We start from the raw sequence: 24,394 nt of genomic DNA on the forward strand, positions 1-24,394 counted from the left end.
TTGTGTTTTATAAAAGTTTATATTATAAGTTATTGTTATTTATTATATGAAAAAGTAGTTATTGGTTATACATAATTTTTTCAAAATAGGGAATATATAAAATGACTATGTATAATTACTCACTTTGTTTATGAATGAGTTTTGTATGAAATTTTTATTTTTGGTACAGTAGGGAGCCGATTATCCAGTACGATCATGACCATCGCTGTTCCGGATAACTGATTTTTCCGGTTTTCTGAATCGCTACAAAAAGTCGGGTTTTTTATCGTTAAACCGAACTAAAAAAAAAATATTAGGAAATAATCTTAAAAAGAAGAAAAAACGATGAAGTAATACAGTAATGATTATTTCTAAAATGATGGTATGGTAAACATCTTTCAAAAAAGAAAGAAAAATCCTAAAATCTTGTAAGGAAAATTTTTTTTTTTTTGTAAAATGGCGGGAAAATTTATCGAACTTCGTTCCGGTTTTCTGATTTCTGGATAACGGGTTCTGTACTGTACTTAAAAACTTTATGCCTCGGATTTGTAGCACTTTACTTTAAAGTTGTTGTTTTTTTATTATATGAAAAGCAGCTATTAAAGCAACATTTATTGGATCAAATTAGTAACTAGCTTAATAAGCAGGTTCTATATATTTTAATTATTCTTAGATGGTCTATTTTAAATCAATAAATTCAAATCATTTAAGTAATTTAAATTATTGTGAATATTCATTAGGAATAGTATAGAATGAGTTATGCTTTTCTTCAGTTTGTTCAATAATTATAATTTTATGGAGAGATGTAACAAATTCTAGTTTCAAAATTTATGTTGAGATTTAAATTCATGTTGGGTTGGAAAATTGTTGTCGGGATTTAATTCCCAATAGCAGAAACTTTCCAGCACTACAGCGATCACTGCTGGTTATTAGAGCATGGACAGATAGTTTTTCATCTGAGTTTTTTTTCCCCAACTGTATAAGGGATTTATTCCTGTTTTTTGTATCATTGTGTGAAATTTAAACAACAAAGTTTTTATGTATGAGGTGTATTAGCAAATGTTGTTACATGCATGTTAGATTAAGCTGAATTATTACAATATTCTCTGTTTGACTGTATTGAGATCGCTGTCAAATTTGGATTTATAAAGTTAGTTTTGCAGATTCACTCTGTAAATTCTGCTACAGGGGTAATGTGTATGCCAATTTCCATTTTGCATAATTTTATATTTTTTGTCTCAGATAAAGTGAACTTTTCAGTATTTTTTTTCTCATTGCTGTTCTTTTAAATTTACAACATTTACTTAAATATTTAGTTAATACAATAATTTATCAAACTAATGATAAAGAAGTTTAAGAGTCACAGACTAATGTTTAACGAATGCTTTTTGTTCTATAAGGTAAAAATACAAAATTTGTAGTTAAATTTTTATTTACTTCATTCTTTGATAGAGATGTAACCAAACCATGCTGTTCTGTTTTGTAATATTATAGAAAAAGATATCCACCATCTTTCAATGTGTTGCACATTTTTTAAATTTTTTTTATTTAGCCTTTCCTACAAACAGTGCTCACTATTGTATGTTATTTCAGTATATTAAATGTGTGAGATTTTAGTATGTAATTATTTTAATGTTTTTACTAACTGTAATTTGTAAAATATTTTAGCTGAAAAGCCTTACAGTATTGGAGGGGGTAGTTTCCTGGAACTTATTCCCCAAGAAAAGCATAGAAGGACACAATTATTAATAGAAAAATCAGCAAAGACTTCATCTAAAGTGTTATCATTCCATTTAAGATCTCAATCTGATAATGGTATAATATTCTACTCAGGAAGAGATGATGAACGTACTTTACTCCAGGTAAGTTTCGATCTTTTTTTTTTAAAAGAATCTTTTTTAGCATATTTGAAACTGAAACTGTCAGATTTATGAATTTAACATCATTTTTTAATAACATTTTCATTGCTTAGTATTACCAAGAACATAATCTTTATTTAATAGAATTATCAAGTTTGTTCTAAAATTTGCTATTTTTTTCTTTCTTTGATTATTATTTTTAATTTTTTAAATGTTTTCATTTTGTGCTTTTTTTTTCCTCAATGCAAAACAGAAGCTGAAACTGTCAGAATTATTTATTTGGCTTCATTTTTTTAATAATATTTATTGCGTAGCATTTCCTAGTATATTCTTTATTCTGCTCTTTTTCACTTTCTAAAAAATTTCCTTCTTTCTTGATTATTTAAATTATTTATGTTTTTTTTTAAATTTTCTTTTAATTTTGTGCTTTTTTTTCTTAGCACATCAAACGTATCAAAATTTGGCATAATTTTTTTTATAAAATCAATATTCTCTTTATTCAGGAAAACATGCAGCATACTTCACACGAGAGTTATTACATTGATGTCAGTAAATGATATCTTGTTTTTAATTGTTATATTTTAAAGCATGTAGTTTGTTATGATGATGTATTATGATGATATATATCGCACCCCAGCAAGAAAAGTGACACAAGTCAAAAACCAGCAACTTTGAGGTTATGTCAATAAAAAAATATGTATTAAGTGCCCCATAAAGCTCAAAAAGTGTCTCATCTTTAGATTGCGCTATTTCAGATTGTGCTCAAGATTGTGCTATTTCAGAATAAGTTATATAGTATCCTGTAAGTTGATTTTTCTCAAATGCTTGTTTTTGACTTGTGTCACTTTAGTAGATAATATTAAGGAATTTTGAATGTTAAGGAAGAAGAAAAACTGTTGCTCATATGTAGGAAATGTGTTGATTTAAATGTAACTCTTCTGAATCCGTAAAACATGTGGCTTAATATTTTTAAAATATTGTTTAAATATTGTTTCATGTAAAATTATTACATTTTATTTATATATCTGCAATTCTTTTGTTAAGGTTGTCAAAGGGAAATTAGTCTATTCTTCTAAACTGAAGTCTTCTGATGAAGTAGTTATGGAACTCAGTTTACCGTCCCTCACTGATGGTCAGTGGCATAAAATAAGTTTGGTTTTTGCTGACGAAAAACATGTTCATTTAAACATCAGTATGGATCATTACACTCAAGTGATTGTCTCAAAGAAAACTCTTCACGATTTTCTTGAACCTTATATTTCTTCAATAGTCTTCGGTGGAGAATGGGAGCATCTTCAGTTCACTGGTAAGGTTATTTGGGGGAAAAAGTTATTTAAAATTTTCAATTTATTAATGTTTTTTCTCTATTGATCATTAACTATTATTATGCAACGAAATTTGAAATAGAGAATAATTTGAAATATTATTTACCAACAGTTTGAAAAAATATTGTTTTGTAGAAAAGTGTTAGTAAAGTAATACTATTTTTGTTTTAAATTTTCTTTGTTTTAAAATTGTCTTGATTGATTATCTTTGTCTTGATTATCTTTGTTTTAAAATTTTATGTAGTAAATTCATATAATTTTAACAATAAAGTAACAGTATTTTCTTTTAGTAACCCTATGTTATATCCTTGTTGAAGTATACCAATTGAGAAACATGATAACTTAAAATATGTATTTAATAAACCAACAGAACATAACAAATAACATGGTAGCAGTAAGTAACAGAGATTAGCGATGAGCATCTATTAGTAACGTGTTTATATACTCTCTGAAAAGTTACGGCAGCGCTGCTGTTCAACGACTACAGGCTGTCGTCATTGACTCGTTAGTAATGGCGGAAGGTGACGTCGGTTGTCATCACAACACCTTAACTCCTTGATATTCAATTTTTAATAATAAAATTAAAGATAAAATAATTATTAAATTACCTTGCTGCCCTTTTATCTTCCATTCCATGTAATAATACTTTTCAAGTTCAATACATTTTAATTCTATTTTTAAAAAAAGATGGCTTAATTTTTTAGAGCTGAAAGAAAGGGAATTGGAAAAAATATTAAAATCAAGAAGGTGAAAATTCCTCAAACCTTCTTTTGTAATTTCTGCACAATAGACTTTACAGGTTAGAGCAACATGTTGAGTCAATGTGTTGTAAGAGGTTACTTGTTTGTTGTGGATTTAAAAAAAAATTGCATTAAAATAATGACATAAAAAAATTCCATTAAAATAATAATATTCACAATAAAAAAAATTATTAATGTGAATATTTTTTTATTACTTTTACAAATTGTTATACTGGGAATTTTTTTTTTTTTTTACTTTTATTTTATAAAATATATTGAAAAGTATTTTTGAAAAAATTCTTTATTAATATTTTTATAAATTATGAAATTTCTTTTAACTGCTTAATTATTTTTATGTTTTTAAAAGTTTTTCTAATGTAAGAGTTTAAGAAATGTCTGTAAAAAATTTATTTTAATGTGAATATTTTTTTTATTAATTTTACGAATTGTTATACTGGGAAATTTTTTTCTGACTTTTATTTTGTAAAATACATTGAAAAATAGTTTTGAAAGAATGTTATATTTTTATAAGTTATTCAAAAGTATTTTAATTTTTAATTATTTTTATGTTTTTAAAAGTTTTATGATGTAAGAGCTTAAAAAATTTTTATATTTAAAAAAAAACAAACATATTAAATATTTATTTTTTTATAGATGTTTTGGGATGCATAAAACTAATTGCCATCAATGATGAAGTGCAACAAGCAAATTCATCTGGTTATTTCAAGCTCTTTCAGCATGGTAATGCCAACTCTGTGTGCCAAAGTGAAGCCCTGGGAATTGATAAAGTTACAACTGATCCATTGAGCATAGGGGTCATTCTCGTCATAGTCTTCTTTGTTATACTGCTAGTTGTCATTCTTATCAGTTTCCTCGTATTTAGAAGACGAAAACTAAAACGAGATAAATGTACCAGCCAAATAAAACAGAATGGCAATGCCTTTTTGACCAGCACTTCTGCCGATGCTCACCGATCTCATCCTGGATTTACAGACAACACAGCCAATGAGGATATTCTTCGAAATCACCTGCCCGATGATATCATGCCCAAGAAATTGAAAGACAGAGATTCCATGTCCTCCCACACCGAATGTCCTCAAAAAAGGCCGGATATCATCGAAAGGGAAATTCACAGCAAGCCAGCCTTTGTGCAGCGAATTGAAGATCCCCCGATCCATACTTCAGATAAGCCACAAAATAACTATCTGAGAGATATGGAAAATCCAGTTGACCTCGAGCCACCGGAACATTATGATCTGGAAAATGCCAGTAGTATTGCACCGTCTGATATTGATGTGGTGTACCACTACAAAGGATTTAGAGATGGCAACATTAATAAATACAAATCCCCTCCGAATTCCGAAATTCCATCGTATCACAAGCACAACCACAGGCATAGTCCTCACCAGTTTCAATCGAAACCTATTCGTGAAAGCCCTCGTAACATCCTGCACAAGCCCCACAATCCTTTAATTCAAAGCAACAAAATGCAGAACACTCCTCTGGCTCGCTTAAGCCCTTCTAGTGAACTCTCTCAGCAGACGCCTAGGATCCTTACTCTTCAAGATATCAGTGGCAAGCCTCTACAGAAGGCGCTGCTTGCCACCGCGCAAGGAGTTGGATCTAAGCAATTTCAAGATCCTATGACTAATTCTGATCGTAGTCTAAATAGTCCAGTTAGTAATTTAAGTCACAGTACTAGTAGCATGCAATCTAGCCACCAGAACATTAAAAAACTAAAATCCAGGGACAATAGCATGACTTTAGGTCTCACTCCTGAGGAGATAGAGAGGCTAAATGCCAGACCAAGAAATTTAAGTCTAGTTAGTACCTTAGATGCCGTGTCATCGTCCAGTGATGACAATGCCAACAAAAGTGCTCATAACAAATTAGCAGAACTTTTAGAGTCAAATACAGAGCTTTTAGAGGCACAAGACTCCTCCACCGATGAAAGTGGTAACGATTCTTTCACGTGTTCCGAGTTTGAATATGATAACTATGACAAAGTTCATCGGGAGTTCGGACCACGCAATATGATATTTTCAAAATTAGCCGAAGAGGACAATGAAAATGATGAAGAATATAGTAAAAATTACGATAGGTTTGATTCTTTCAGAGGATCATTTAGTACTTTAGTCGCTTCTGACGACGAGTCCTCAAATCCTCCTCCTTACAAACCAGCAAACGGTTCCATGCTAGGCTGGGACTGTTTATTAAATTGGGGACCAAATTTTGAAAATTTAGTAGGTGTTTTTAAAGACATTGAGCAATTACCAGACAATGTTAATTCAAATGGACATGCACAAACTGATGAAGATTATGTATGAACCGTGTAATTTAATAGTCATTGTATATAATACATTTGTCCTCTTAATCAAATTTTAATTTCCATAAGTTTTCCTGACAAATGCTTTTTGGAAAGTTGTACATATGTAATTCTGAAAAAAATTGTGCATACTGTTTAAATGTGTGTATTTATTAATCAAAGAAAATTGTGTGATTTCATACATTTTTTTAGCATCGTACGATACTTACAAAAAACTTTTTTATACAGTTCCATTTTTTACAATTCCAATTTTTACAATTGCATTTTACATTCCATTCAACTGTTTTTTTATGATGTTTTACACTTGTTCTATCTTCATTGTTTTTGATACTTTTGGTCTGTATTGCCAAAGGCCTTTTAACTTACTATATTTTTAAACTTAATATTTATGATTGTACGTGCCTTGTTAACTGTTAGCCAAATATTTTTTTTTCCTTTAACAATTTTCTAAAACATGTATTGTTCTGCATGAATACTTATAATTTTTTATTAAGAGAAATATTTCTTAAATCTTTTTTTTTTCCAATTTTTTAGGTTGACCTATTAATTTTAAAATTTTTCACACATTGAAAATAATTTTCCTTAAAAAAACTTGTTACATTTTTATTATTATTATTTTTTTTAAAAATTAACTTTGTTATTTTCTTATATATCAGGGTTGTATGTATTTCAATAATTTTGGTACCTCATTTTTTTAAACTAGTCAGTAGGCGTCATATCTGCTTCTCATCTGTGTCCATTTTTTCCCCTTTATTCTTTAGGTGATTACCCAAACATATTTTTTAACCATTAAAGTGACCGCATGTGCCATGGATTACAAACAAATCCATCCATTTGTTTCAGTTGTTTATGCAATTCCTTAATTTGTGTCATATTTTAATTATTTTTAAAATACCATGATATGATTGCCATTTCAATGTCGATTATTAAGCTTTTTTTTTAATAATTTTTTTTTGTAGTTTATATCAATTTTTAAAAAAATTATTATAGCTCATATTTTTTTTATCCTTATTTTTATGCATAATTAACATTTTTTAGTGTTTTTTTTCCTTGATAATTTATTACATCATTAAAAATTATTCTTTTTTTATTTTATTTTTTCTACTTACTTTCATTAAAAATTATTCAATTTTTATCCTTTTTATGAAAATATTAATGTGATATTCATTACTTTTTGATCAAATTTCGTTTGATTCATGACTTTTTCTTTCAACTAATTATTAATATTTGTCTTATTATTTTATTTATATAATGCTTTGCATGAATGAATCTGTAAAGTTACTTAATACATAAAATTTTTTTATACTCATTTTCTTTTTTTAAAACTGTATTAATTATCATTAATTTAATTAAACTGACCTTTAAATGTATAAATGATTACTGTTCAAAATTTTTCGTTTAAAAATTCAGTAAGTAATTTTAATACCCATAAAATTGGTAAAATTTCTTATCTGATTAGGTTTTGTGCCATAAGTGTTTCCCAAATTTCTTAAGTTTCAAATTAGAGTTGTCATTTTTATTATCAAATTCTTAAAAAAAAGTATTATCTGCTAAACTTGTGTATAATATCAGACTGCTAATATTAATTTCTATGTAATATTGTTAAGTTATTATATGGAATACATATTTAAATTTTTTATTTATAAATGCAATGAAAAGTTAATTTTCATATCGTAAAATAGAAATTAAAAAACTGAAATAAACTTTAACTTAAATTTTAAAGGCTGTTATATATCCTTAAATAATCCCAAGAAACATCAGTAAAATAATTTTATTTTACAATATTTAACATATGTAAAAATTACATTTTTTATTGCTTAGTTTTATTGTTTTATTTATATTTTCTTTTTTTAACATATAATTTATCCATAAAATAATTTTGCTTTAATATTTCACTCGCATAAAAATTGAATTTTTTATTGCTTAAGTTATCGCTTTATTTTCTTTTTATTTAACATATTTGCCCGTATTTTATTTTTGCTTTCATAAAATAGTAGAATTTATTTAGTCGGATTAAGTAAAGACTGTTTTTTTAAAATTATTATTATAGTTAAAAAAATTTGTAAAAACGTTTTAGCCCTATAAAATATTAGTAATTTATTTATTTTAATTTATAAGGAAAAAATAATAAGTTAAAATTATTTAGTAGTAGCATTAACAATTTCAATCAAGAATTTGGTCCCTGGGCAAACTTAATTTCAATGCCTTGCACTATTTTTCCATGAAATAACATGAGGAAAATGGAATTTAGAGTTTAAATGCAAGAAAGCAACCTGCTTAATGTTCAGAGGCTTAAACAAAAATTTTGTTCTGTTGTATACTATAAACAACTACTATTTAATTTAACTATTATCATTTATATTTCATAATATTAACAGTTTTTAAAGTCATGAAATTTTCAAATCACCAATCCACAGCATGAAAACAGTTGGGAAACACTTATATATTAATTTTTATGAGTATTGACTTGTAATATTCACATGCCAAAAATCGCCAAACTGTTAAGTATGATTTTGAAACTGTGTTCAAAAAAATTGTTTTTCTGACAAATTGTTTGCATGTAACCTGAAACTTTTTTTCTTCTCCATAAATCATGTTGTTCCTGGAACTTCTAAGTCCACAATGCCCTTCAGTTATATACATAAAACTCAGTTTTGTGCATGAAGTGCATTGTTCCTGGAACTTCTAAGTCCACAATGCCCTTCAGGTGTATACATAAAACTCAGTTTTGTGCATGAAGTGCAGTTTCATTACTCATCCTAAACAATGTTATGTTGAAGAAAATATACAAAATGTAAATTATACAATTCATTTTGTAGGAATGAATGTGCCATTTGTGTAAATATATGATGCAGCATTATTTGCTGTTCTTTAATAATAAAGTGTTATATGCTTTGTTTATACTGTATCCTTATTGAACTAATTGAACTACTTAAAGTAAACATGTTCACAGTGCAGTGTTCCCCAACCTTTTTATCACTGTGGACCTGTCAACGTTTGATAATTTTACCACGGCCTGCTGAGGATGGGGGAGGGGGCATTGATTGTTTATATTTTAGATTATTGAAGTTATACTTCTCATGCGACTTCCAACAACAAGGTTGCGTTAAACGTTTAACGCTACATTTTTATTGGCCGGGAAATCATGTGGTAGGATCCAGTTTTCCCTCATTCATTTCCATATTGTTTTGGTTCTCACTAGCATTAAAATAATAAAAGTATTGTTTTTCTATAAATATTTTTTTAGTTTGATTTGATAAACATATAATTTAATAGGGTAGTATTTTTTATTTTAAAATTTAGTGAATAACAATTGTAAAAAATGAGTGAAAACAATCCCACGGACAATGCGACGGATTTAAGGTTATGTCAACTTACGTCTCTTGTGAATATCAATTGTTAGGTTTTCTATTTTGAAATTACATTATGACGCATTCACATACAAATACATTTTCCATGGCGAAACAATGAGGAAACCACAAGCACTTCCACTGGCTCAAGAGGTCCACGAGGGAAAAATGCACAATATTACCGTTATTACAGAGCACGGAAGCGAGCGGAGCAGGAAAAAGAGTCGTTGAATAGGACTAGTGATCCTTCTACGACTGCTGATTCTTCTACAATTAACGTCGCAGGTTACGAAGTTTAACTTCTTCCGCGCGGAGGGACTCCACGCACTATTTCTTTTTTGATTTATTAATTCGATTGTATTTAAACATGCCTTCAAAATAAATACAGTTACACAAAAAAATAAATATAAAGTGATTTAACATTTTAACTTACTAGAACATTAAATCAATGAGAACCCTGAGCTTGTTTCTTTGCAATGACACGGTTCCATGTGGGGGTAATCGGAGAAATGATACATAACAAACATTAAGAAATTTATGTCACTACCTTCGGGGTCCCTTTTTTTTAAATAAATAAAATTTTAATAGAGTACATATATTTTTAATTTGGGGTATAAACCTAGGAATTTAAATTCAGTTTCAATGAAATGGGCGACCCGGTACCATTTGATCCTCGCTGCCATAGTGGACTTATCGTTAAAACACGGCTTCCTGTTGAATACCAAAGTCAAGCATCACTGGCAGTGGGTAGGTGGGTGGCCATTTTGATCAGCCTGCGAAGGGACAGGTGGTGTGCGGTATCAGTCCTTGTTAAACTGTTGTACTGTAAAGTGTTCGACTTCTGGATGCTAGTTGTCAGGCTACCAAGGTGGGAAAGCAGCCTCCTCTGAAGAGGATCAAAATTGTGGTGGCATGACTTTGAATTATCTTTAGGGATGTTTCCCAGATCGTCGCCAATAGCCCATTGGGAGCCGTGGTGGCTTAGGGGATAGAGTGTTATTATTTGAGAAAATTTTCTCTTGACCCCTCGAAGTGTTCTCTGTTGTCTAGTCTAGCGGTTCTAAAATGGTGTTCTGCGACTTAGTATTTCTTATAATAACAAGTAATGATTTTTGATTATGCTTAGATCCAACCTCTCTCTTTGATTATGCTTCGATCCAACCTCTCTCTTTGATTATGCTTCGATCCAACCTCTCTCTCCCTGATTATGCTTTGATCCAACCGATAATTCAGAATTGAGCCTTCCTATGAGGTGAACCCTGTTCGAATTCCGCATCCAACTAGCACCGATCACAGTGCAGACGTGAAATATCCTCAGTGGTAGACGGATTATGGGTTAGAGTCCACTTCCATTAAGGCTAGCCGTGGGAGATCTTCGTGGTTTTTCTCTCCATTTAACGCAAATGCTAGTTAGTTCCATCAAAAAGTCCTCCACGAAGGCAAATTTCCCCCAATACTCAGATCCAGGAGTTCCCTTGTCTTTTGGATTGGGTTCAAAACTACAAGGCTGCGGAGTTGAACATTAGTAGTCATAAGCACTAAATTGGGTCATCTGTTCAACGACGGTTGTAAAATATATAAAATAGCCCATTTCGTAATTATTATTAATAGTCTATTGTGGCATAAAGTAATACTGCATGTTACAGAATATTTATCGTAGGTTTTCTTTTTTTAAAATTATATTCAGTCAAACTTTGATGGGAGACACAATTTCGTGATGTCTAAAATTGTTGAGAATAAAAATCGAAAATTATTATCTAATGCCGAACTCTTTTTAACAATAAGGCAAAAATAGTAACTGTAACGGCATTTTAAAAGCGGTGTAACAGATATTTATTAAAAAAAATCAATAATCTTACACAATTTATTTTATATTCGGCTGAATCTCTTTTGTTAGGTCATCTTTTTTCCCCCTGGTATATCTCTAGCTGCCTTAGACTCTTTTAATTATATTTCTGATCATCCTCACTACATACTGAAACATCATTGTCTATGGTGCCTTCTAATTCCAGTTTCTTTTATTTGGATGCATTGAATTAGCAAGAAAATTACGATCTGTGGATGAATGAATGGGTCCGCGCTATAAACGGGTGCGACGTATGGTGTGGCAGAAGTCGAATTCTTGGCCATAGATGGCGCCACTGGAAAACAAGAACAATCGCACCCCCTCTGCCTAAACAGGCATACATCAGCAACAAATTGGCAAGTTCGTTTCTTAAGGAATGGATAATTCAGCCAATTACTTTTTTTTAAAAATCTAATACTAATCTTGTTTGTATCAGGCTTTAAGAAATGATTCATAAAATTGTTCAAAAAAAGTTTTTAAGATTTTTTAAACAATTTTAAGTACCTAGAAAATTTTTTTTTATTACCTGGTGATCAAAAATATTTCATGAAATCGAGGTCTATCTCTATTAGCAAGATAGCAAAGGATGTTCAGATTTTTTTTTGTAAGTTCGAAAATTTGTGTGTCTTGAAGTTCGACTGTGTAAAAATATTGCAGCGAAAGCAACACATTTAGTTAATCAAGATTTATTGTCACAAAAGAAATGTTTCATTTTTACGAAGACATGATATTTTAAAGAATTTTTTTTTGTTTTGCATTTCATTTTACACCTGGTAGCTGGTCATTTACCATTGAAAAATCTCCACAGGCGAACGTTAACACTTCCACTCGATGAACTTTTCAAGTGACGGTCACAATAGTTAATGAATCTCGAAGGTATTTTCAAAACACCTCTCATTTCTGCACACAAATTATTCATCTAAGGAATGAAAAAAGAAGAAAATAAATTCCTTAGAGAACGTAAAAAGTTAAGATTTTCTGTTTTTTGAAGGGCCTGTCAATTCAAGAAACATAACATTAATATTATATAAATCTACCTATTGATTAGTTGTTGAAAATTAGGTTAGATGATAAAGAAAACTGGGTAGTTCTTATTTTCCACGACGGATTAAGAATCTATCTTTTTTTTTCATTTCAAATTATGTTAATTTTGATGCAAACAATTATGTAAAAATAGTACATCAATAAAAGACAAAGCTCCACCTCTACTATAAAATCAGGTGGCAGCGAGTAACAATAAAACACTTTGCCAAGAATGTATAGGGAATTCATTGATTTGGCTGGGCAGTTTTTAATTACTCCCAAGACTATAACTCTCACTTAACGTAAACTTTAGAAATTTAAAATATTTTGTTGGAGAAGTGAAATTTTTAAAAATGACTATATTATCGAAGCCAAAACATTACAATGAAATAAACTGTTAATGGCTTCGATTTTTTATATAAATGCATTAGCATTTAAAGAAAGACATAGAAATTATGTAATCGTTGAGAAAAAAAATATCAATGATGGTATTTATTGAAAAGAGTATCAAGTGAAATATATACTTAATTACTAAATGTTAGGAAATACCCTGCGCCTATTTTATCTGTATATTTTCTATTTGACTACTTTATTCATAAGACCGAGTTAAAATGTAAATAATTTTTGATAAAAAATTATAAAATTCATTATATTCTAAGTATTAATAATTTTCTCTATAAACTGTAACCGAGAGCCTAAAAAGCCCTACGGCCTCATTTTGCTCATGAATTTGATATTGCTCCTCCCTAGAAGTATTCAGTACTCGGTGAGGGACGGTATGGCTCATTTGAGTGAGTTATGATCTTTAATTTCCAAGTATACTGAGTGCAAATATATATATTTCACGTCTTTAGAAAATGTATACAAAATTATAGTTCTTGCTTTTTAGTAGAAGCCCCATTACAGCGACTTCCATTATAACGACTGATACATAAAGTTCCGTTTGCTATCCCGTGGAAGCAATGTTATTTTAATGTCCATTAGAGTTTCCGCACAGAGTCGCTCATTCCAACATACCGATTGAAATTTAGCCTTTTAAATTAGAAAAAGGTTTTCAGATGTTCAAGTTCCTATGATATTACCGCACAATGAATGTAAAATACCCTGAATGTCCTTTAAATTAAGGCAGAGTGACTTGATCTTCAAAATTCCTATTCTAAGACCTAACTAAGCGGTCATCATTCATAAACCATGTAACTTTCTTTTTTAAGTTTATAATAAATTTTTCATACATTCACTTTCCTTGTTTGAAAATTATATTCACTCTTTTCTTTTCAAAACAGTCGTTGAACAGCCAACCCAATTTTAAGTTTACGACTCCCAATATTGAACTCTGTTGCCTTGTAATTTTGAACACAATCCAGGAGATAAGGAAACTCATAGACCAAACATTGGGACCAAATTAACCTTCATGAAGGATTTTTTTGATGGAACTAATCCCCACCTGCGTAACATGGAGAGGAAGACCACTTAAAACTCCCACGGTTAGCCTGGTGGCAAGGGGACTCCAAGACATGATCTATCTACCATTGAGTATATTTTTCGTCAGCACTGTCGCGAACCGGGTGCGGAATTCGTATCAACCAGCCTTCGCTGGTGTTCGAACCCGGGTCAACTTCATTGGGTGGAGAGCGCTCTATCCCCTTAGCTACCACGGCTGTACTCTCTCCTTTTGTGCAATTTAAGTGTGGTTTATTTTCGAGTTAAAACATGTCGTCTTCGCAGTTATCTTAATGTCTATTATTTATTGAAAATGACAACCCCGATCTAGTATATTTCTTTAATGCAGTTTTCGCTGTATGTTAAAGTGTACTTGTTATGGTAAATGGTACATATATGTTATGTATGTTAATATGTTATGCGCTGTATGTTAAAGGGTACATATTAATAGAGAAAAAAAGTTGTGTTATTATCGATTTTTCCATTTGATTCAGAATTCTTATTAAAGTAGAGCATTACTTTGCTAAAATTGACCACTTTTTTTTAAAACTTTTTCTTCAAGTTATTGCACGATAATTTTATGCAATAATGTAACGATCTCAAATTGACGTTATAACGTCCGTTTCTGCCCCAACCACGAAGTTCGTTAATATCTTACGTCGACTATGCAATTTTTATCGCTTCAAAACTTTGCCTGAGATAACAAAAATTCTATGAAGATGCTAACTTACATCCTGGACGAAATTTCTACGTTCTGTCTCCACTCTCCGCAAGAATGCATTCACTTGTTTATCTATAACGTCTTCTCTTGGATCTGAGCTCTGGTTTTCTCCATCGATGCACTCGTAATAATTTTCATCCATTTCAACAATCCTGAAAGATGAATTATTACGGGCTCAGAATTTCAGAAGCAATAATTTCATTATTGAAAATAAAATGAGTTAGGACGAATTTAAATATTTTCCCAGAAAGCTATCCCGGTATTATCGATAATTACAATCGATAGCCTGGTCGGTAGGGCGCTGGGCCCATATCCGAGAGTTCGTGCGTTCGAACCCCGCCGGCCAAAGATAGCTGATGCGCGTTAAAATTCTGCCGAGTCGCAAAGTCCTCCATCTTCCCATAACAAATCAGTACCTCTGGTGGTACTGGATTGGAGACCGATCGTTCTCTGATTCAGGTCAAAATTACGATTTGTGGATGGGTCCGCCTTATAAACAGGTGTGACGTATGATGTGGCAGAAGTCGAATNCTGATAGGGTGAATTTCGGAAGAGATCACATTTGATGAGAATGCTCTCTCTGGTTATTTCAGTTTCCGTTTTGAAAAGCAGCATATAAAGGTATGTATTATATGGTAATCGCTAGTTTTGAGATTATTAAATGATTCAACGATTTTTTTTTTAAATTTTAAACTTTTAAAACTTTTGCACCAATCCGGTTCTCATTCATATGCAATATTTTTGCATGCGAAGTTACGGAGTCAAGTAAATTTCACTGTTCTTTCTTTTTAAATTTTTTTTTGAACTTTTTGGTCAGTCGAACGCAAGGAATTTTTTTAAAACTCGTTTTTTAAATTTTATTTCATTTTCATGTGTTCTAAAAAAATAAATAAAATAAAATTTAGTTGGTGATAGGTATAGATTTTTGCTTGCGTCCGGCAAACGAAAAAGTACCATTTTTTTATGCTACAGCTATTCTTAAAGAAAAAATAAATAAATAAAATTGCTAAATTTACTTGCATGGTGAAATGAAAAAGTACCCGCTTAATTTAGTATCCCTCATTTGCTTTTATTAATTTGAAGTAATCTTCAAAATAGCATTAATTCATACCTCAAAGATATTGATTTTTGTATTTCGTTAAGCCTTAATCCAGAACAGAGTCAATTTTCAAAAATCTAGAGTGATTCAATCAGAACTGGATTTATCGCCAAAAACTACATTGCACTAAAGGATGCCAATGCGATTACGATGATCGATTTACATTAAATTTCCCGCTATATAGTTGGCATTAAACCACCTTTTCCTAGACAGTTCATTCTTTTATACTGTTTCGTAGCAAATTATTGCAAGGCAAGTATAGATTTGATTCAACCGCATTGGCTTCTGAACCCATTAGCCAATAAAATATTGGTTTATGAAAATTTCATTTAAAAATATCACAGAAGTTATTAAAATGAGCACATAAGATTGAGTAAGGAATCAGGCAAGCAAAGTGAAATTCAAATATTACATCTAGTTTCAATTAAAGCCGTGTGAAAAAAAAGAAGGAATAGCAGGATATAATATAGCATCTTAGCCAAATTAGTCAACACTCAAGTCTAAATTACTGTGACTTTAAATCACACAACATAAAAATAAGTTGTTGAAAAATGTTTTGCAGTTGAAAAATAAGTTGCAAAAATATGTTTTAGATTAAATTGTGTAGAAGTCAAAGGAATAAAAATTTAAAATATAAGAACATACATCAAATTTCAATGAAAATCAAATCGAATGTCAACTAACAGAAGAAAAACAAAAATCCTTACATATTTCGGTTTTCAACTAAATTAATTTTAATGTTAATATTAAAAATTTACATACCGACAGCAGTAATTCCACTTTTACAAGGAAGTTCAGTATTTAAAGATTTTTCAAAGTTTGAATCTGTCTTTGTTGACTATCTGCTATAATAATTGTACTAGGTTTCCTGCTGAGTTGTAGCATAAAAAAAGGAAAAGAAAAACAGCATAATATCACTTTACCTAGAAGACAAAAACCGGGAATCGTTAGTATTTGAAGTTTCTGGGATAGATCTAGCAGGCCCACTTTATTTGAAGGAAGGTAAAGAGGCCTGGAATCTCCTACTTACTTGTGCCAACCGAGAAATGTATAAAGAGTTTCCATTCTGCTGCTTCAAAAAGAAGAGACGCATTTTTGTTTTTGTTTTTTTGTCAATGCTTGTCAAAATGGCAACGATCTAGTCATATCGTTTTCAGCACCCCGCTAAGGTAAAAAACTGAACTACGAATTTGTTAAATGAGTTAAAAAAAAGTCTTAACATTTTTATTTTTATTTTTTTTATTTCCAATGAGGTGCACAATCAGTCTTCCCGATGAGCAGACCTAGTGCGTTCTCCAGAAGTGGTATCCACTCTTTCAGGACCACCACAATGGTGTGGGATACCGTTGGTCATGTTAATTTGGACGTCTAGTTTCTGCCACACTAGATGGCAGCACCGAGACTCTATTTGGATGCTAAAGTGGACTAGGAATTTAATTTTGCCAGAAATGCCAAGAGCCAATAAGGCACTCCAGGGATCTTTTACATGCCGCATAATCATACGACATGGCCGCTGAGGATTTTCTGCATCTCGAAAATCCGGTGCCTGGGCCGGGGATCGAACCCGCAGACTAGGGCTCAGAAGGCGGACGACAAACCAACTACGCCACCAAGCCACACAGTCTAAACATATTTTGATCGAAAAAAAAAATGCTTTCCTGGTGAAAAATTATGAAATTTGCAAAAATCTACCTACGGAAGCTACTGCTAAATTGAAATTACAGAAGATTGAGAAGCACCTTTCGAATAATTAATAGTAACATAGCATAAGATCAACTATTATAACATAACTGTATAAGTTGAATGACAACTCGACTAGCTCATCTCAAAACTAAACTCATTTCTATAAAAAAAAATGGGTGCATGGTGATAACGGTGAGTTCTATAATGTGTAAACTCTTTCTAATGTTCATAAAAAATCTAAAAATTTCAATCTATTATAAACGAATTGATTAAATTCAGAAGGATTTGGTTGCATTTTTTCGGGTATTTATCGGATATAAGGGACCATGTGCTAGTGATAGCTTTTCCAACTCTAATCTTCTTGCCACTATGTCTATTGCTCTCTGTCATAAAGGTGATATAAAAGATATACTCAGAAAGAAGAAATATATAGATGAAAGATATTACAGATATAGAGGTGATATACTCCTTACTCCCACCTCTATGATCTTAATAACCGATAAGTGGGAATTATAAAATCGTAATTATAAAGCAATATCGATGTTTAACAATATATCGGAATATTTTTCAATACAAATAATTTTATCATTTTTACATGATTCTACATTTTCTTTACCAAAATAAAATTTATCGACATTCACAGTAATATCATATTCACTAATTTACGTTATGTACAATATTCGTGATATTATCATCATCGATATTTTCAGATTTTAATAATAATCGCTATATTATCGTATTCGATGTATATCGTTATTGTTAAGGATCACGATATTGTCGTATTTAATACACATATTCACAGTAATATTGTATTCAATAATTAAAGTTATTGTATGATATTCCTGATATTATCGTAATCGATATTTGTAGTTTTTAATAATAATCGTAATATTATCGTATTCGATGTGTATCGTTATCGTTAAGGATCACGATATTGTCGTATTTAATACACTTATTCACAGTAATATCGTATTCAATAATTAACGTTATGTATAATATTCGTGATTTTATCTTTATCGATGCTTTCAGTTTTTAATAATCAAAGTTATATATGATATTCCTGATATTATCGTAATCGATATTTGTATTTTTTAATAATAATCGTAATATTATCGTATTCGATGTGTATCGTTATCGTTAAGGATCACGATATTGTCGTATTTAATACACTTATTCACAGTAATATCGTATTCAATAAGTAACGTTATGTATAATATTCGTGATTTTATCTTTATCGATGCTTTCAGTTTTTAATAATCAAAGTTATGTATGATATTCCTGATATTATCGTCATCGATATTTTCAGGTTTGTAAAATAATCGCAATATTATAGTATTCAATGTACATCGTTATCGTTAATGATCGAGATATTGTCGTATTTAGTGCACCGATTCACAGTAATATCGTATTCAATAACTAATGTTATGTATAATATTCGTGATATTATCGCCATCGATATTTTCAGTTTTAATCGCAATATTATCGTATTCGATGAGCATCGTTATCGTTAATGATCACGATATTGTCGTATTTAATACACTTTTGTGTATTATCTATTGTTGTTGATCTGCATGAACTAAAATCTGACTGAACTTAACTTCATGGTCTTTATAACCAATTAGTTCTCTTTTTTTTGTGAACAAAAGTATGACCTATCTATGAAAAGTATTTTTGGCTCAGTTTGCATATAAAAATAATTCATGAGTGGGGAAAAAAAATTGATTCGTGCTTTTTGTATTCTATTTGAAGAAATTCGTTTGACACATTTCTCTTTTACTTGAAACAATTCCACTTTGAAATGATTGAGGAATATATCAACCGTAGAAAAAAAACGAGACATTTTAAACGCACGGCAAACCTATAATTATGGCCTGACAGTTAACATCGCTCTATTAACGATTGGACTATAAAGTCTCTCTCTCTTGCTCTATATTAAATTAGGCTTCTAGATTCACCGATTCTCTATGAGAATTTTCACATAAAATTGAATCCTTTTAAGTTCCGCACCAGCGGTGACTTCTTAATCAAAAGAGATGTTTATGAATCTTAATCGATTAATTCATAAGGAGAAAGAGAAGCGCTTTTTATATGTAGACTAATCTGATATTAATCCAGTTGCTTTCTTTTTTTTCTTTCGATATCTTTCTTTTTTTTTTCCTTTTCTTTTGTATGTGTCAGAGAAGCCAACTTGCTCCGGACAGCAAATATGTATTTTAAAGAATAAAACGTATTGGTAATAAACGAACAGTCAGTAACTGACACATCAGTTTTAATTTTTGATTATGACCTGATACTAAGTACTTCAAAAAATACGGAACTAACGGACTCAATTTTTCTTTTTAATTAAGTTTGCGGAAAAGATTGATTTTTTTCAGTGTGTCATATTTTAGGTACATTAGCTAAAATTTTGATTTTTTTTATAGCAGGTATTAAAAACAGAGATGCCAACTTGCTCCGGAGAGCAAATATACATTTTAAAGTGGTAGTTTATCAATAGTGATTCTTGGTTTAATAAATTCAATTTAGTAGATTTTTATCCACCACAATTTTTAAATAATTCGAAGGTTTATAAAATTCACCACTTTAGAGCGCTTACGTCAATGACATTATACCCAGAGATGCCAACTGATCCGGACAAGCCAAAATAATTAAAAAAACGGTAAATAACTACAAAGTAAATTTTGCAAAAATTTGACGATTTTTGCTTGCTTTTTAAAAGGTTTAACATGACGTAAGTGCTATACAGTGGTGAATTATATGAGCCTATGAATTATTTAGAAATGAAATAGTGGTGGATAAAAATCTACTAAATTGAATTTATTAAACCAAGAATTACAGTTGATACACTACCACTTTAAAATATATAATTGCTGTCCGGAGTAAGTTGGCATCTCTGTATACCAGGTGCCCACGGGCACAAACACAGATGGGTATACTGTACTAGACTTCAGTTCAAAGTGCTTACGACATGCTATACCTTTAAAAAACAAGCAAAAATAGTCAAATTTATGCAAAATTTACTTTGTAGTTATTTACCTTTTTTTTCATAATTATTTTGGCAGTTGCANCCTTTAAAAAACAAGCAAAAATAGTCAAATATTTGCAAAATTTACTTTGTAGTTATTTACCTTTTTTTGCATAATTATTTTGGCAGTTGCATCGCCGATGTGTGTCGATAATAGAAACATTTTGACAAAGAATTTGATAGTCAAGAAACGGTGGCAGTAGCTTAAAGTCAGGGTTGAATATAAGGCGAAAAAAATGCGTAGTATGCTTCGCCACTTCATTTACAGCTCTCTCTCTGCTACCGTTTCTGATAGTCAAGAAATGGTGGTAATAACTTAACCCTTTTGAAAGCAGTGGTAAGTATACTTACCACCACGTTTTACCACTTTTAATTTAGGTTTCCATTTTTCAATAACTTCAGCTTTCTAGAAGTGAGTTTGAATAAAATTGGTAACCATTTGTCACTTTTAAAAAACTAATAAAAGTTATAAAATACGTAATTCCTTTTGAAGTTGGTAGCATTTAAGGAATTTATTTCATAAATAAAGAAAAATAAAAGTCAGTAAGTTCCTAATAGGTCATGTTAAATATATTTACCACCAAAAAAATGGCATTTTTATAAAATAAATGAGTTTTTTTTCTTAATATCAATTACTGTTCTTAAAACAATTTCAATTCCAAAAATACTTTAATTTACCTTTACTAGAAATAAAGGGCCCATTAAAGGGTTAATTTATCAAGCAAAGTGCTTGACTCATTTGAACAGCTACCATAATGTTGCTAAACTTAAAATGTTTGTTAATCAATGTATATTTTATACTTTCATGACGTATGGGATAGGGGCCGCTGCGTGGCCCAGGTGCCCAGTTTTTGATAAATACAGGAAAGGAAAGCATTTATAAAATTTATTTTATAAATAAAGAAAAATAAAAGTCAATAAGTAATTTATGGTCGTGTTAAATATGTTATATATATGATCGTGTTAAAAAAATTGCCTTTTTATAAACTAAATGGGTTTTTTCTTTCTTATATCAATTACTATTCTCAAAACAATTTCAATTCAAAAAATACTATAATTTACTTTTGCTAGAAATAAATGGTCATGAAAGGGTTGAAATCAGGGTTAAAAATAAGACGGAAAAGTGAAAAAATGGGTAGTAAAACCACTTTATTTATAGCAGGTTATGGCGAAAACAGGGTGGCAACAACTAGGAATAATTCGAAAAAGCGGTAGAGAATTATTGAAGAAGCAAATCGTTTTTTCGAATTGCTTTTAGCCAATATATATTTTTAAACGAAGGGAAATATATATAAATGTTAGAGGTGCCTAACTTAATTCTAAAAAGTAAAGGGAAAATTAAAACCAACAGCTTTATGTAAGATTTGTCACCCTTTTTTCAAACTTTGCCCGGTTGTGGCCATTTTGGATGTGTGAAGTAAGCTCTTATCATCCGTTAGTAAAAGTAAGAAAGTGTTAGAAGTTATTTCGCTATGCGTATTTGTCCAATAAATAAAAATAGCTCATACCCATTAGAATATAGTAATGATTTTATAATGTATGTTTACGTTTGTGATAAATATTTTAAAAATTTAAGAAAAGNACAAAATCAGTCGTTTCCGAAATGCTTCCACCCTTGGCCCGAAAGCCAATAATTATGCCCTTTTGGACGTCGGAGAAATCGCTACATTTCTGCATTGCGCCAACGACTGAAATGCTTTTCGATGCCCTAGGACATCCAATATATACACTACACTGTAATGTGCTGCCACCTGCACTCTGTGAGTGGTTATTTCACATCGACGTCGAAAGTAGGTGGTGGTCACATTAATGTGACTGGACTGTGTATAAATGTTAGAGGTGCCTAACTTAATTCTGAAAAGTAAAGGGAAAATTAAAACCAACAGCCTTATGTAAGATTTGTCACCCTTTTCTCAAACCCCGGTTGTGGCCATTTTGGATGTCTGAAGTAAGCTCTTATCATCCTTTAGTAAAAGTAAGAAAGTGGTCTAAGTTATTTCGCTACGCGTATTTATCCAATAAATAAAAATATCTCATATCTATTAGAATATAGTAATGATTTTATAATGTATGTTTATGTCTGTGATGAGTATTTTAAAAATTTAAGAGAAGAAAATTTTTACACAGTTTAAACATACTTTAAAATATTTCTCTTCCTCTGTATATATATATATATATATATGTTGCTACTTTTTACACATTGGGTTAATACCTAACCAGCACAATCTTGCGAGGGTTCAGTTGTAAAGGGTAATTCTAAATTTTTAATTATTCACCACCATTTACTTCTTCTCAGATTTTTCTAAATATATATATATATAAAAACAAAGTAATTTAATATACATGTAATAATCGCGAAAAATTCTTGGTAATCATTATATTTTAATTTTTTTTAAAAACAAACTGTAATAAAACTTTTTTTTTTTTAGCAGTTTTTGTCCTTTTTCGTCTTGATTAATAGCGTTTAGCCATGCTTGAAGCTACCACTTTCGAAAAGAATATACAATGTTTCAAATAATGTAATAAAATAAAAAAAATATAAAAATTACGTAATTTCAGTAGATTTAGAAGGAGAAAATAACTTTATTTTCGTCATATTTAAAACGAAAAATGTAAATCGTATTATTTTTTTTTTAAAAAAGGGGGAAATTATTGGCTGTGATAGAGATTTTCGTCTTAAGTCTGACAAAAAAAAAAGGAATTATTTTCTTTTTTTTAGTTTACTTGAGAAAAGTAGTTTTTAAAATTTTAATTTTTTTTAAAATTTATGTCGAAAATGGTCGAAACTTTGATTAACGATTTAATGGTTACACTTAGAAAGCAGTTTTACAATTAGGAAGTGTCATCAAACACAGAGCACTAATTGAAATTTTAGCACTCTAACTAATCGGAATTTTGCCTGACGATAATTTACATTTAGGAATAAAATCTGTTTGCAGTGTTCTGTAATTTATCGTTATCATAATGCATAGGACTCTAGTAGAGACTTTGGGGATTTAGCATGCCGGAAGAAGGTTGGATTTTCTTGCAGGAAAATACCTAAAACACCTAAATTTAAGTCATGCGTCTATCTGACCTACACACGATATGTTACAAGTAGTCGGCGCAGACTATTTAAAAAGTGAACCAGCTGTGCGCATGAACCCAAATTCAATTTCAAAAGTAATTGAGAGAAATTTATCATATATATTTGAGAATTGAATCTGTAATGGTTGACATGTGAATAAGACAAACCAATCATACTCATAAATTTAAAAAAAATTTTAGACATATATTTGCTACCAGTTTCTCATTTTTTACTAGATTTTCTATTAAATGGCTCTTTCGTAAACTGGTTTGCCCTCATAGTGGTCTGATCGGACTACCTATAAGAAACCGTGTGGAGGCTTTTAGTTGTACGAGGCTTTGGCTCAGCTCAGTACCTTTCCAAACTTCACTGGTAGGAAAGAGACGGAAATATCCACTTGGTTTAGACTCTCAGAGCTGTAGTAAGGATGGGGCAAGCAGGGCATTTGACAGGGCTTGGCATTTCAGCAAAAAAAAAAATTAATTGGTATTACATAAAAATTCTTTTTGCTATGCGTATAAAAGTTTCATATTTTTTAAATAAAAATTTAGTTTTAGTTTTGAAATTTTGTTCTGTTTCATTCATGCAGATTATAATAAAGGTATGGATTATGAATGCAGTTTTAAGAGCCTCACATAAGAATACAGTTTACAAAATATTTTTTTTTAAAAAAAGTCATATAACTATAAAGATATGACTCTCAGAAAAATTAGCTCAACATTGAACTATAATATAAGTATCTTTAACCATAATAAGAGGCAAATTTGCTATGATTTTTATAATTATTGAATGAACCCTGTTTTGTTCCATATCATTTCAGTCCTTGTTTCCGTTCATATCAGTTTTTCAATTAACCCTGCTTCGGTTCGAACCAGAGTATCCTGCATGCAAGATATGTTTCGGCTCAAGCT

General features: G+C 30.4%; 1 protein-coding gene and 1 long non-coding RNA gene across 2 annotated transcripts in view; one reads left to right on the plus strand and one right to left on the minus strand.

Annotated features, from left to right (window-relative positions):
- LOC107443710 (cadherin-related tumor suppressor fat) overlaps window positions 1–7,100 on the plus strand; it is a 148,151-nt gene extending 141,051 nt beyond the window's left edge. Inside the window, exons 15-17 of the mRNA XM_043042227.2 lie at window positions 1,648–1,841; window positions 2,883–3,144; window positions 4,558–7,100. Of these exons, the coding sequence (XP_042898161.1) occupies window positions 1,648–1,841; window positions 2,883–3,144; window positions 4,558–6,230 (2,129 nt within the window). The 3' untranslated portion in view covers window positions 6,231–7,100. The remainder of the gene's footprint in view (window positions 1–1,647; window positions 1,842–2,882; window positions 3,145–4,557) is intronic.
- A 5,001-nt stretch (window positions 7,101–12,101) lies between these two features.
- LOC122269388 (uncharacterized) lies at window positions 12,102–16,746 on the minus strand. The gene is made up of 3 exons (XR_006225156.2): window positions 16,471–16,746; window positions 14,620–14,761; window positions 12,102–12,344 (listed from the first exon to the last, which is right to left on the minus strand). It is a non-coding gene; the product is annotated as an uncharacterized lncRNA (long non-coding RNA).
- Between the last annotated feature and the right edge of the window lie 7,648 nt (window positions 16,747–24,394).

Source organism: Parasteatoda tepidariorum, chromosome 9, assembly GCF_043381705.1.
Source record: "Parasteatoda tepidariorum isolate YZ-2023 chromosome 9, CAS_Ptep_4.0, whole genome shotgun sequence".
NCBI lineage: Eukaryota > Metazoa > Arthropoda > Arachnida > Araneae > Theridiidae > Parasteatoda > Parasteatoda tepidariorum.